Genomic DNA, 16219 nt, shown 5'->3' on the forward strand with positions numbered 1-16219 from the left:
TGGATAACAGGTCCCATACCTGTACCTCAATGTGTAATATTATGCTGATGCCATGACTTTTTTCTCTAATGGAATATTATGCTACATGTATAGGATCTGTTATCCAGAAACTCGTTTTCCAGACATCTCTGAATTACAGAAAGGATATCTCCCATAGACTCCATTATAATCAACTAATTCAAATCTTTGAATATGATTTCCTTTTTCTTTGTAGTAATGAAACGTTACCTTGTACTTGATCCAAATTGAGATATAATGAATCCTAACTGGATCCAAAATAATCCTATTGGTTTAATTAATGCTTAAATGATTTTTAAGGTATGGAGATCCATATTACAGAAAGACCCTCATACAGAAAACCTCAGGTCCCGATCATTGTGGAGAGCAGGTCCCATACTTGTACTAACACCAAACTAAACTCATTTAGACTCATTTAGAGGCCCATCAGTTTATACTTTTCAGCTCTCAGCTTTAAGGGGGTTGTTCACCTTTGAGTTAACTGTCAGTATGATGTAGAGAGGGATATTCTGAGACAATTTGCTATTGGTTTTTATTTTTTATTATTTGTGGTTTTTCAGTTATTTAGCTTTTTACTAAGCAGATCTTCAGCAATTTTAGCAATCTGGTTGCTAGGGTCCAAATTCCCCTAGCAACTATGTTGAATAAGAGACTGGAATATAAATAGGAGAGGCCTGAAGAGAAAGACGATTAATAGTAGCCTTACAGAGCATTTGTTTTTAGATGGGGTCACTGACCCCCATTTGAAAGCTGGAAAGAGTTGAAGGCAAATAATTTGAAAACTATAAAAAATAAATAATGAAGACTAAATGAAAAGTTGCTTAGATTTGGCCATTCTATAACATGCTAAAAGTTAACTTAAAGGTGAACCAGCCTAAAAGTGTTTTAAGTCAGCTTGTGAGTGCACCTTCCTTTAGCCCCCCAAACAAAAAAATCCCCCTCGCCCATGGTTATTGCTACTTTTTATAACTCATCTCTATACAGGCCCTTTCCAATTCATATTCCAGTATCTAATTCAAATCAGTGCATGGTTGCTCAGGGAATCTGGACCCTAGCAACCAGATGGCTGAAATTGCAAACTGAAGAGCTGCTGAATAAAACACTAAATAAGTCAAAATGAAAACCAATTGCAAATTGTCTCACAATATCCCTCTCTACTTCATACTAACAGTTAATAGGGAACAAGCCCTTTAAGCTGAACAAGCTTCTTTTTGTAAAAGGAACCTGGTCCCAAAAGAAAAAGAAGAGAACTGAGCTGATTCTCCAACTCTCCGCACTCCTATAAAACACAGTTTGTTATTCATTCCTTGCCACAGATAAGCTCCAATGTGACCAGCTGGAGGGCAATTAGCTGCACAAGCCTCTCGTATGAGGAGTTCTCCTTTAATAGAATAGTACCACTATCTTGCAAGCCACCAAGCATAGACGCTTCTCCATGATAGTGCATTTATATAGCTCAACACTTTGCTTCTAGAACCTTCCAGTCACACAATGTGCTCAATAACATAAAGGAGAGTAATTAACTGCACACAGGCTTCTGCTTTCTCCCCTTAAGGGATGATTGTGGCAACTACTTACCTGAACTGAGCACTACTGAAAACTGCTGAATTTAGCAACTCTGATAGTATTTCCTGGAACTCCCCCACTTCTCCTCCCAGTATCACTAGCAGGGGAGTCAAATCCACCAATGAGTGTGGGACATCCAGCCCATAGGAGTCAGATAGCTTCCAGGTAACAGTCCAAATGCCATTATCCAACAGAGTGCACAGTGACCAGAGCCCTCCTATTCATTACGTTTTCTCCCAAAGTGCAAACGTCCACTGCGCATGTGCCCAATGGCTTTGTGGCTTATTGCCATGTGAGCCAACGGATGCCCATGGTCTGGATCAGACCCTCAAAGGAGGCACATAGGTAGCCATACCCGGTCCTTGAGCTTCAGCAGGTAGAGGCCAGAGACCCTGCTGGTAGTTGGGGTGAGCTCACGTGACCCGAAATGAGGCTGGAAGGGCCGGGAGCCTAAATGTATTGATTGCTTGTCATAGCCTGCCCCCCTAAAATAACAATGTATTGAGCCACAGTGTCCATAAATAGCACTGGCCCCTCATCCCCGGCACAAGAAAAGCCAAGCACAAGAGAATGTCAATATTCATGGTCTTTGTAGAGGAGATGGGCTCCACTTGTCCTGAATAACCGTCAGGAGAACAAAAGTCTCCCGACTCAGCGCCACTTATTGAAATTCTCTCGTTTTGTCTCTTCTCTCCACAGAACATTCTCCTGGAAGGATTTGGACTTGTGTTTTAGCCGACTCCAATTGGGAGAGATTTCCTGGGTCTCCTACAACAGAGCCGTGGAGTTGGCAGTGGATGGAGCACGTGGTTGTGTGTGAATGGCAGCTTGACTCTGTGTGTGCCAGTTGAATAAGGTTCTTCCATCCAAAATGGCACTTCCTTCTGTGCAATCATTGATCAATATTTGTCTGGTGTTGGCATCCAGGGAGATGGGCCTCACACTTAACCTTGTATATGCTGGACACGGGAACGTTCAGGTCTCTGCACAAGGACTTGTAGCTTTGAGATGCTCCTCATTCATTACATACACTTTCAACCACACAAAGCTGCAGGAATGGGGCACAATTTTAACATATTATCCAGATCCAGACCAGCCTATATGGAGGCCCCATTAAACCACATCTCAGTTTTATTAACTCCACAGTGACAATTCTCTCTCTGCTCATGGCTCTCCATAGCCTGTCAGGGAGCAATCATTTCCAGGTTATAAAAATTCCCAACTGTGTCACGTAGAGCTGGGCTTTTCTAACTGTTGTGCCTCCTGGAGAAACCCAAGCTGAAGGCTGGAGAAGCCTCTTGTTTTCTCTAACAAATGGGCAGTGTTAGTGAGCAGCTCAGAGACTCCATGGTTGGCAGTGTTTGCCTCTTCCTCTATGTGTTTGCTATGGAGTGTCGGGTCAATACCATATAAATAAGGGAGAGGGAGTTGTTGATGTGACGTGGTGGCCTAGTGGATAATGCATTTGGCATAGATTGTTGTCATCTTGAGTTTGAATTCAGCCTTAGTAGTATTTGAAATATGTTGATGATGTATATACAAAAGACAATGCTCATCTGTTGGGTGGCACAGTGACTCGTGGTAACACTGCTGTGTAGTTTGTATTCAGCTGTAGCAGGATAATCCATGATAAATTTACCAAAACCAACATTGAATCTTGTGTGGCAAGGTGGCTCATGGGGTAGCACTCCTGCTTAGTTGAGTCTCTGGGCCAAAGGACTTGGGTTTGATTCCACGTGTAGCAGCGATTGAAAAGTTCCTTTTCTCTTTAAAGTGCTGAACAAACATGATAATCCATGATAAATTTACCAAAAACACAATGAGTTCATGTGCGGACAGGTGGCTCGTGGAGTAGCACTGCTGGGTAGCAGAACCTGTCGGCCTGAGTTCACATCCCATCTGTGACTGTGCGGATTGCAGGCAGGTGGGAGAGGAGGGCGAGAGTTCAAATCCCGTCTGTGACTGTGTGGAACGCAGCCAGATGGGAAAAGTAGGCCGAAGTCAACATGGGTTCGGCCCTAAGGGCCACTCCACAGTTGAAAAGTAGGGGTTATAGAAAAAGTAGTGGTAAAAATGATAATTTTGGTCCTCTAAAAATTTAGTTCTTATTTCGGCCATCTTGCTTGAACCTCGACATTCAGCCATCTTGCTTGATACCCCAACTTCCCCCACATTTGCACATCTTACCTTGAACTGTGGCCATCTTGATGTGTCTTACCTGGAACCCCAACTGCGGCCATCTCGATGCGTCCTACCTGGAACCCGGACTGCGGCCATCTTGATGCATCCTACCTGGTACCCGGACTGCGGCCATCTCGATGCGTCTTACCTGGAACCCGGACATCTCGATGCGTCATACCTGGGACCCGGACATCTTGACGCGTCTTACCTTTAACCCGGGCTGCAGCCATCTTGTTGACACTTACCTGGAACCCAGACTGCGGCCATCTTGACTTGTCTCATCTGGTGGACACTGACATGGAACACAGTATTTAGATGTTTTGAGGGCACTTACCTGGAACACTGGACTTACCTGGATCTTGGAATTCTGACATGTTCAGGAATCGAACTCAGAACCATTGCGTTGGAAGGTGCACACATATCCACTGCGCCATTACACCACTTGCTTTCTAATTGATAATTTTTGGTAAATATATAGTTCAAATAATTTGAGACAGAACTTTAAAGTAGCTTTTTAGCCCGAGGCGTTAGCAGGGATTGAACCCAGAAACCTTGCGTTGCAAGACCAACACACTTCCACTGAGCCATCGCATCATTTGATACAAATAAGTCTACTTTTAGTAAATATATAGTTAAAACAAGTTGTGATAGAACTTTAAATGAACATTTAGAAAAGTGCTTTGGCAGGAATTGAACTCAGAACCCTTGCAATGCAAGGCCCACACAATTCCACTGAGCTATTCAATCACTTGATATTAATATCCCCGTTCTTAATAAATATATAGTTCTTAAACATTGAAACAGCACTTGAAAGAGTTTACTTAGCCCGGAGCTGCGGTAAGAATTGAACTCACGACCCTTCCAGTGGAAAACCGTTTACTTACCGACGCGCTATTGGGTCATTCAAGGTTTAGGCGCATTTCTTTATAAATATATAGATTTGCCACCAATTTAACTAAAACAAGATATTGATCGCTTGATACAATCTCCCCATTCTTAGTAAACATATAGTTGTAAAACATTGAGACTGCATTTAGCCCAGGGTTGTGGTGGGAATTGAACTCACGACCCTTACAACGAAAAACAAAGTATTTAACACTGCGCTATAGCGTCAGTCTTGATTGAGCTCAAATTCTTTATAAATATATAGATCTGCCACAAATATAACCAAAACAAGATCTTGATTGCTTGATACAATCTCCTCATTCTTAGTAAATATATAGTTATAAAATATCAAGACCAGGGCTGTGGTAAGAATTGAACTCACGACCCTTACAATGAAAAACAAAGTATTTACCACTGCGCTATAGCGTCAGTCATGATTAACCTAAAATTCTTTATAAATATATAGATCTGCCACAAATAGAACTTAAACAAGATCTTGATCTCTTGATACAATCTCCCCATTCTTAGTAAATAAATTGTTCCATAAAGTTGAGCCAGCGATTTAAAGGGATCACTAAGCCCAGGGTAGTGGTAAGAATTGAACTCACGACCCTTACAGCGCAAATCTCACGTCTTACTCCTGCGCTATTGGGTCATTCAAGATGAAATTCCAATTCTTTATAAATATATAGATCTGCCACAAATATAATTAAACAAATGTTGATCACTTGATACAATCTCCCCATTCTTAGTAACTATATCGTTCTAAAACGCTTTAACGGGATCACTAAGCCCAGGGCTGAGGTAAGAATTGAACTCACGACCCTTATAACGAAAATCTCACATTTTACCCCTGCGCTATTGGGATATATAAGGAAAAAAAAGAATTTTTTCTTGTGAATATATAGATGTGCCACAAATATAACTAACAGTAATTTTGTCCAACCTCACTGTGACGTCTGATCTTCATCGCTTGATACAATCTCCCCGTTGTTAGTAAATATATAGATCAAACACAGTGAGACTGCACTTTAAAGGAATCATTTACTGCAGGGCTTTGGCTGGATTTGAACTCAAAACCTTAGTGTTGCCAGACGACTAAACAATGACTGAGCTAAAGCATCACTTGATATAAACTTCCCATTCTCTGTAAATATATAATGTTCACACAGTGAGACAGAACTTTTAATAAGGAATCTATTTCCAAGCTCTTGTGGGTCAGTCTCTGTCCCAGTGTATAGAGAATGTGCATCAACTGTCTTTTAGTTCCTGTAAAGGGTTAAAGACATACCTCTGGTTTTGTGGATTTTTATTTATATTTCGCCATTTACCAGGCAGAATATTTCATTGTTTGTATTTAGAAAGTTTCTCATTTCAGTATGCTGAAGCTTCTATTCCATTTTCATGCTGCTAGTTCCCCTTTAAAGTTGAGGTTTGAGTGGAGTGGACTTTGGAGCTTACTATCAAGCAACATGGTGAGTAGAATTGTGCAAGTGACAAAAGGTTCTTCTATGGTACAATGGAGACATATCGCTGCTGCGGCTGCTGCGGCATTTTCCAGTTTGGAAATGTTTCCTTCCCTGGGAAGTAGAAAGGATCCCTGTTGTTGTGATAAAAACAAAGAGAGGGGCTTCATCTACAGACAAGTGGGGGATCTACAAGCCCAACACTTTTATATTCTCTAATGAGAACCAACTCACTCATGGACTTACACTTGATTCACGGAGTAGAAATGGTTAAATGTCCCTTCTGAGCTGAACTCTCTCATTTGTTACTATTATTATTATTATTAGTATTACTATAATTATTATTATTACTATTATTATTACTATTATTACTATTATTATTACTATTATTATTATTACTATTATTAATACTATCATTAATACTATTATTAATATTATTATTAATACTATCATTATTACTATTATTGTGTCATTATTTAGCTGATTTTCTACTTTTCTCTTAAACCCATTTCTTGCCCTTTGCCCGTGTGTAGAGATTGAAGACAAATATTGTTACAACACAAATCTTCTCATGACTTCTCATTATCAGCCCTGTTCTGTTACCAAGGATGAGACTCGGGCTGACTGGCCTTTATTCACTGGGCTACTGTGTATGGCTCAGGGCAAGCAGTGTGAAGCAGCCCAAATACTTTCCTGCTGCATTCATCTCTATGGGCCATGGGAAAGAGAGCAGCCCAGGAGCAGGAAGTACAGAGAATCAGAGCTCTGTACCTGGGTAAGTACTGGGGGAGATTGGATTCACTTACCCAGGGGAGGTTCCTGTCTGACCATGGGAAAGAGAACAGCCCAGGAGCAGGAAGTACAGAGAATCAGAGATCTGTACCTGGGTAAGTACTGGAGGAGATTGGATTCACTTACCCAGGGGGAGGTTCCTGTCTGACCATGGCAAAGAGAGCAGCCCAGGAGCAGGAAGTACAGAGAATCAGAGCTCTGTACCTGGGTAAGTACTGGGGGAGATTGGATTCACTTACCCAGGGGGAGGTTCCTGTCTGACCATGGGAAAGAGAACAGCCCAGGAGCAGGAAGTACAGAGAATCAGAGCTCTGTACCTGGGTAAGTACTGGGGGAGATTGGATTCACTTACCCAGGGGGAGGTTCCTGTCTGACCATGGGAAAGAGAACAGCCCAGGAGCAGGAAGTACAGAGAATCAGAGCTCTGTACCTGGGTAAGTACTGGGGGGAGATTGGATTCACTTACCCAGGGGGAGGTTCCTGTCTGACCATGGGAAAGAGAACAGCCCAGGAGCAGGAAGTACAGAGAATCAGAGCTCTGTACCTGGGTAAGTACTGGGGGAGATTGGATTCACTTACCCAGGGGGAGGTTCCTGTCTGACCATGGGAAAGAGAACAGCCCAGGAGCAGGAAGTACAGAGAATCAGAGCTCTGTACCTGGGTAAGTACTGGGGGGAGATTGGATTCACTTACCCAGGGGGAGGTTCCTGTCTGACCATGGGAAAGAGAACAGCCCAGGAGCAGGAAGTACAGAGAATCAGAGCTCTGTACCTGGGTAAGTACTGGGGGAGATTGGATTCACTTACCCAGGGGGAGGTTCCTGTCAGACCATTGGAAAGAGAACAGCCCAGGAGCAGGAAGTACAGAGAATCAGAGCTCTGTACCTTGGACAGTGCTGAGTGGGGGAGACTTGGGTTTCTCAGACTACAGTGTGACCATAGGAATCCCCTAAAAACATCAGGGTCACAATTCCACTCTTCAATCGATGGAAAAAAACAGGAAAAAAATCTTTATTTTGTAACGCAATTAATTCCATTTCCATTCCATTCACAATTAGCTTGTGGTTAGCATAGATACATTTTAATCTTTCCAAGCAATATATATATAGTGAATAAAGTACCCCTATTGTAAAATATAAGGATATTATAAGTTCCATGACCATATCAAAGCACGAGGCCGAAGGTCATGGAACCCCGGGGTGACTTCTAATATCCTCATATTTTGCAACAGGGGAACTTTATTTCTTATAATACACATGAGTCATGTGACAGAAATGACATCACTAAGTTCCGATTATAAGCAATGACATCACTAAGCACCGTATATAAGAACATCATTTACAGGATATTATTGTGTATTATATATATAATATATATATATATATAGCTCGTATAGAAACATTGCCTGAGGAGAGCTGGGTACAATTATGACATGCATGCTGCAGACTGTACAAACTTCTGTGCCGCCATGCAGAATGTAAATTCATTGCTCATTAGCTATAAAAGAGATATATATATATATATAACTTTCTATTTGCAACTTATGGCTGTTGCACTAAATATTGTAGCTTTAAATAAAATGAATTAAATATTTGAGATCCCAGACTTCTATACACGGATCAGTATTGTGCCCAGCCATAGTAACGGATCTGGCGGTGTTGATGAATTTCTAAATTGCCACTTAATGTCTTATCAAAGTCCTTCTGTGCCTGGTCATAAGCTGTTTTGCTGTGTCAGTGCCAGAGAGGAGGGACAGCACTGGGAAAAGATGGCGGCTCTCTTGCACTTTTATCTTGTGTCCATGTGCTCAGTCTTAACAGGGGGTGCGCTGGGAATCCTTTACTTCATTGGCTTAACCACAGTGCGGTAGAACAGTAGGATCTCCTCTGTGTTGGGGCAGGTGTACTTGAACTCCTTCATCTGCGACGCATTCTCCAAATAGCGGGTCACCCCTTCAAGGTCTCTGGGAATCTCAAACTTTCGGTAGTATTTGCAAACGGTCTGAAAGAGAAAGGACAGTATGAGGGTATAGCTTATTGTGTGCCCAGAACATTCCTTCTCTGTATATTTGTATTTATACATATGGGAGGAGGTGCCATATTGATTCCCTTAGAGAGTACAGTATGAGGGTATAGCTTATTGTGTGCCCAGAACATTCCTTCTCTGTATATTTTTATTTATACATATGGGAGGAGGAGGTGCCATATTGATTCCCTTAGACAGTACAGTATGAGGGTATAGCTTATTGTGTGCCCAGAACATTCCTTCTCTGTATATTTGTATTTATACATATGGGAGGAGGAGGTGCCATATTGATTCCCTTAGACAGTACAGTATGAGGGTATAGCTTATTGTGTGCCCAGAACATTCCTTCTCTGTATATTTGTATTTATACATATGGGAGGAGGAGGTGCCATATTGATTCCCTTAGACAGTACAGTATGAGGGTATAGCTTATTGTGTGCCCAGAACATTCCTTCTCTGTATATTTTTATTTATACATATGGGAGGAGGGAGGTGCCATATTGATTCCCTTAGACAGTACAGTATGAGGGTATAGCTTATTGTGTGCCCAGAACATTCCTTCCCTGTATATTTGTATTTATATATATAGGTTTAATGGTAGGAATGCTGTGGTCCTCAGCGGGTGGGGGCAGGTTGGTACTCACATTGATGATATTAAGTTTGGGCAGTAAGTTGCAGTCAGGCAGGGTCAGATTGTCGCCGTCCAGGAACTTCCTATGTGAGACCCTTTGGTTTGGGTTGTTTTTGATTTCGTGTGGAAGAGGAGCCAGCAGGTACTGGTCCAATAACAGTAGGTACTTTAGCAGGTTCCTCTGTAGAGCTAAAGAGGGTGAGAGAAAGAGGTTATACAGCTGTTACTCATTGCTACAAGGTAAAAACAAGTTGTTACATCTTTTTAATGTTATGGAGTGGGAGCAGTGCAGTCAAATTCAGGCAATACCTACTTTTTTTGGGTGGGTTGGTGAAGCTCCATGTGATCACTGAGCTCTAACAGCTCAAAAAACATAATGGTGTTCAACTGCTCAGCACTCGCAACAAGCCCATTGACTTTAATGCAATTTTTCGCAGTTTTGGAAAATTTTCAGGGAAACAGGACAGATTAGCACAGTCCAACAGAGGGGTATGCCTGCTCCTGGGCTGCTCTCTTTCCCATGGTCATAGAGGATAGACCCTCCCACATCCCATATCAGCGGCCGTTCCCTGTACTTACTTTCTTCCTGAGCTGGCAGTTGGTTCTTGATATAAGCCGAGAATTTGTGGAATATGTCGTTTCCCACCGTGTTTGATTCTTTATACTTGGGAGTCATCCTGGGATAACTGGGGGATAAAAAAAACAGCGGTCAGCACCTGATTTATTCAGAAAAACGAAATCTATTTGTTATAGAAAATTATTTGGGAGAATCTGAAGGTGCACCCAACCTACACCAACATTTTCTGCTATAAAGGATCCGTAGTCTATTGCTGTGATATAATATCTCTATCCCTGCCGTAAAGCGTAACTGAAGTGCTGTATTTATACAGGAAGGAAGTAGAGACAGTCACATGACTAACAGGAAGTGACTAATGCTTCCAGGATGGAAGTAAAGGAAGAGAGAGAGAATGTGATGAATTTCCTATGGACACCTGGAAACTGTACCCCACTTACCTGGGGGGTTGGAGAAGCTCCTCCAAAAACTCTTCGATCTTGTTGGTGTCTGTTTTAACTTCATTGTTGTAGAGGAGAAATGGTGGTTGGGAACCAGGGGCCAAATCTTTCAGCACTTCTGGGGCCCTGAATGGAAGCAAATTAGACAATGGGTGAGCCCCTGCCTTGTCTGGCCCTTCCCAGCTGCACCCTGGATGCTAAAGCAACATGGCAGCTCCTGTCCATATGTATGCAAATAATACAAGCAGAGGAGGAATGCTGTGGGCTATACCTTGTAGTTAAACGAAAGAGAAACAGAGAACATTTGCTCTTCAGTGACTCTCGTATAACTGAACCATACGCAGTGATATGTTGTGAAACCAGACTCACCTGCCTGACTGTATATATATATATATTTAGCAGCAGGAGATTAGCAGAGCATTGTGGTACTCAGTACTGCTGTGCGTGAGTGCTGGGGAGTAAACAGACGCAGTGTATAGAAATGCAGCAGGAGACACAGCTCCCTGAGCTCCTATTGGGCAGCACACAATACCCCCTTGTCAGGCCTCTCCAGAAACAATGGCTGCTTCTTTGTTATTTATCCCTGCGACTGACTACTGAAAAGGGACAAATACCACCAAGATTATCCCACGCAGACACAAAAAAAGGCATCCGACCCTTCCTTACAATGTAGTAACGTAGAACCGCTTACATTCTTTGATGGTGCATGGCACTGCAGGTGGTTGTTCACCTTTAAATGAACTGTACGTATGATGTAGAGAGAGACGTTCTGAGACAATTTGCAATTGGTCTTTATTTTTTTATTATTTGTGGTTTTTGAATTATTTAGCTTTTTATTCAGCAGCTGTGCGTTTGCAATTTCAGCCATCTGGTTGCTGGGGTCCAAATTCCCCTAGCAACTCTGCATTGATTTGAATAAAAGACTGGAATATGAAAAGGAGAGGCCTGAATTTAAAGATGAGTATTAACAATAAATGTGTAGCCTTTCATAGCATTTGTGTCTATTAGATGGGGTCAGGGACCCCCATTTGAAAGCTGGAAAGAGTCAAAAGAAGAAAGCAAATCATTCAAAAACTATAAAAATAAATAAATAATGAAGGCCAATTGAAAAGTTGCTTAGAATTAGCCGTTCTCTAACAAAGAAAAATGTGGGTTTAGTAGCCCTTTAACTGTGCCCCTCTTTTCTGTAGAAGCCACAGATGGGCGTGTGAACCCCCAGCATTGATTCGAGCGCTTACCTTTTCATGTCGACGGTTGTCAGGGTGAAGGGCACCCCTTTGTGAATTAATATCATGAAGAGGCGCTGGCAGAACGGGCAGTTGCCAATACTCTCACCATCATCGCTGGCCTGGAGGAGACAAAGTGGTGTAAACAACAGGAACACCGAAGGCACAAGATGATTGGCTTCTCCATGGATCATGTGACCGAGGGGCCAACAGTGTCGGACAGAGATGCCAGGGGCCCACCAGAAAACCTAAAACCGTGAGTCCGCCAGAAAGCCTTAGACAGTGGACCTTTCCAAATTATTATTCCTCCTCTACTCACTCAACCTCTTTATTCTCTTAGTCTTTTATATATACTTACAATATTCTCCCATTATTCAACATTTTCCCCCATAAAGAAATAGGGAATGACCATGAAATAGGCCACATGTTAAGAGACAAGAGGGCCCACTAACACCTGGGCCAGTCCGACACTGGGGGCCAAGATCTTTTGCTTTATAGTGAGCCAGCTGACAATTAGACTGATGGCCACCTATTCGAGTTGCACCGGCCATAGGACCGGCCTGCAGGAATTTGGGCAGAAAGGAGGCAGATCATTGAGACACTCTAAGGTTTCACAACAATTTGGGTTCGGAGCAGAGAGGAATTGGTTCCACCCACCTGCTCCCAACTAAATTGGGAAATATCAATGAGCGGCCGGGGACCTGTTGGACTGGAAAGTCCAGGTTGCCAGGAGGGCGGCTCATCCTGATGCTCCTGTGCTCGTCTATGGGACACGGGGGCTGAAGAGAACAATGGCAACTGTCAGATTTGTCTAGAAGTCTTTACATACAGAGGTTGCTACGCCCTGTCTCTGTGTTAAGCTTCACGCCAGCCCAGGTGCAGCTCTACACAGTGTCGGACTGGGACACCAGGGGCCCACCCAAAAACCTTTGACTAGGGGCCCACTAATTAATCTTAGACCAGGGGGCCACTCTTAGTGCTATTATTTTTCCTCTCATCACTCAACCTCTATTCTCCTAGTCTCTTTCTTTTACATACTATAATCTATTATTCCATCTATTTAGCCTCTTTCTTGTCATAGCATTTAGCAGCATGAGGGCCCACTGACACCGTGGCCCACCGGGACTTTTGCTGGTATCCCTGTGGGCTAGTCCAACACTGGCTCTACACAATGCCCCCAGTAATACTTCCCAAACTGCCCCCCTACAATGGGCTCAGTCTGAAGCCATGGGGTGTAACTACAGAGGAAGCAGACCCTGCGGCTGCAGGGGGCCCAGGATATACAGTATATAGGGGCCCCATGAGACCCTAATTCATATAGAATTTCAATAAATATTGGTAAAACAGGTCAAACTGTAAACACTTTGGGGCCTGAAAAACAATTATCTGTGGGGCCCAGTAAAGCACAGTACAGGGGGCAGGAGATTCCCAAGCAGCAAATTTGGCATCGGGATCTGCAGGAGAATGGACTGGAACCACCCAGATGAGTCAGGGAATGCGCCATTATTCTGATTATATCTCATTGGCCTCACCCTGTCCCTGGCACCAGATGTTACTCCTATAAGGAGACAGTGCCATAATAAGCTTAATTATAGTGCCAATTAGAACCACAGCCATTGGCGTTGTCTTACTAATCTGCTGTATAAATAAATGATGGAACAATGCGGCTGTGTACACAAACACAGGCAAATATACCCTTGTAACCCTTAGCAACCCATCAGCCCGTGGTCCACTACTGCTGGGAACATCAACCCTGGAGTTGCTATGGGTTACAGCGAGCAGCTGACTCATGGTGTGTAGAGAAGAGACAGCATGAACGAGTTGGTTGCACCGGCCATAGTGGCTCATCTGCATTTACTGGCCTTCTAATTGTATTTAATCCTTTCATCACTGGCTTTTTATTGTCTCCGATCAGATATAAAAAAACACTGCGCATTTCTTTGCTCTGGTGGAAACAATAGAAAACCAACCAGTTTATCCGTGACTCCTGGTACGTTGCCCAACAGAAAGATTCTTTGTGGGTAATAAAGGAAAAATGAAAGAACGGAGTGCCCCCATCTCCATGTTTGAATCATTAGGGCTCAATAAGAGATAAACTTCAGATTGGATAAAATAACTTGCCTTTTAGGTTTAATGAAAGGACCAGCAAACCTGAAAAAAAGAATTTAGGGCAATTTTCCCTTTGAAGATGAAGTAAATTCAGTTACGGGGTAATAACTGCCCCTGGGGGCTTTCCCTGCTGCAGAGAATCACAACAAACAAACAAAGGCACATTTATCTTGTCAAGACGGGATAATTCTACTCTGCTCGGGAGCAACAAGGCAACCAATATGGCAGCACCTGCAGCCTAGAGCCACCAGAGTGGCATAAAGAAGAGGAGGAGGAATAGTGATCCCTAAAAAATGCTGAACTGTGCCAGTGTTTTCCGGCTGCCGCTGCAGGGGTTAAATCAGGAACTGGTGGGATTTACCCAGGCCGGTGCACCTGTGGCTAGGAACTCTGGGCGGCATAGAGTGCAGTGTAGGCTGCAGCATACATAGATCCAGTGGCTGGGAAGGGGCTTCTGACTGAAGGTTGGAGCAGAGAATCAAGTGAATGTCAAGAGATTTGGTTCTCTAGAGGCTCCGGCTGATAAGGCACTTCCCAGGTGACAGATGAGTTACCTTTACGAAGAGTTCCAAGGTGAATTGTCCCTGCTCGGCCATAACTGTGGGTCTTGCTCTGTGCAGCCCTCCTGCTCGGTTCTACTGATGGATCCCAGTCCTGTAGTCAGGTCTCTGCTCTTGTTGTTCCTCCTGCACTGGCTCAGTCGGAATGTTCAGCTGCTTCTCCAGAGAGTCAGACACAGGACTCGGCACTCCCAGCAACCTGCTCCGACTACATTCCTGCGTCACAACGTCACTGTTGTGCATCCCCCACTTTACCTCCCCTCACCTGCAGGGATGTGTCACAACTACCATCACTGGGGCTGGCACTGAACCCCCAAACTGCTGCTGTATATCCCCCACACCCCAGGCCGCCCAGCTCTCCCCAATCCGGCCCTGATAATTAGTCACTGGCTAAAAGGACAATTCCAATGCTGAAACAATGTAGTGGAAGCCGGTTCTGCTCCAGGTGAGTAAATGGGCTCTGCTACATTGTTTCAGGTGTCAGCTACAACCGTTAATAACAATAACATTTACACAGAACCATAAACCCAGTGACAACGAGGAATGAACGGATTTTAGGGAAGTTTTACAAGTTTTTGGGTAAATGATAAATTGTTCACCCAGGCTTGAATAAAGGGGAAGCAATGACATCCATCTGTGTCTCATCGTTTATCTGATTGGTTCACTTGTATCGGAGCAATGGAATCTGATGATAAATACAGTTTTAGGCGAAACCAGAGTGAGAACAGGGTTCTGGGAGCCCCGTCTCTGTATTCCTGCACTCAGCTACTACTGTATCAATGTGATAATATGAAGGTGGGCCCCACTTCTTTTTGACCAAGCAACAAAAATGTTCCACCAAGATCCATTATCCTCCAACCACCAGATTCTGGATCAGGGTCCAAAGTCCTCCCCCCCCGGCCATACCCAGGTGGTCAGACTGTATGAGCCCAACCATAAGTATAAATATACACACAGAGTAAGGAATAAAACATACACAGAGGAGGAGGCAGAATCCTGTGACCCAGTTCCAGTATGAAGAGTAATTATTGGGCTGAGGAAACGGAGCCACATTCCAGAATCATGACAAGCTCTGATCAGCAGCCTCCCAGATATTGAGTTGTTACTAATGGCTTGGCCAATACATTCTGAGTGTGGGTCCTACAACATTCTTACTCTCTGCTTGGCTGATTTGCTGTGCCGCATGCACGGGACTGTGTGTTTATTCTCCGACAGTGTCTGGGTACCTCCTCCCTCATACCTACTACTCCTGTCATTGTTACCAAATATGCACTGAACATACTTCTAGCAACAAACCAGACGGTTACTATTACTCTACTCACAGCTGCACCTGCACTAGAAGTACTACTCCCCACCTACACAGAGAAAAGGAGCGAGTACTACTCTACCTGTTAAAAGGAAAAGAACAAGTACCACTGTACTCCTCATAGAGAAAGATGTGACCACTACCCTCCTACAAAAGACTTTAAATTGCATGTCCACGCACCTAGAAAAGAAGATAAGTACAGATGTAGTCCCTTATGAAGAAAGGAGTGCTCCTTCACCCACATGAAGAGGAATTAGTACTACAGTACTCTCTAATGGGGAGGAAGGAGTGAGTACCACTGCACCCAGCTACAGAACGCAGTGAATACTACTCCACCCACCCACAAAAAGAAAAGGAGCTACTACTTTTAAAGGAAGGTGCAAGTAATCGCCCGTCTACAAAAAGCAGCAAGTACTACTCTACTCACTTACAATATGTAAT

At 43.4% G+C, this 16219-nt stretch overlaps 1 protein-coding gene across 1 annotated transcript; it reads right to left on the reverse strand.

Annotated features, from left to right (window-relative positions):
• Positions 1 to 7902: 7902 nt before the first annotated feature.
• clic3.L (chloride intracellular channel 3 L homeolog) lies at positions 7903 to 14591 on the reverse strand. Its single transcript, NM_001092748.1, is given in 6 exon segments — positions 7903 to 8908; positions 9577 to 9752; positions 10143 to 10249; positions 10578 to 10703; positions 11816 to 11925; positions 14467 to 14591. Coding segments are annotated over 6 exon segments (723 nt in total). The 5' UTR covers positions 14509 to 14591; the 3' UTR covers positions 7903 to 8746.
• Positions 14592 to 16219: the final 1628 nt, after the last annotated feature.

The sequence above is a fragment of the Xenopus laevis genome, chromosome 8L (assembly GCF_017654675.1).
Source record: "Xenopus laevis strain J_2021 chromosome 8L, Xenopus_laevis_v10.1, whole genome shotgun sequence".
NCBI classification, from domain to species: Eukaryota; Metazoa; Chordata; class Amphibia; order Anura; family Pipidae; genus Xenopus; species Xenopus laevis.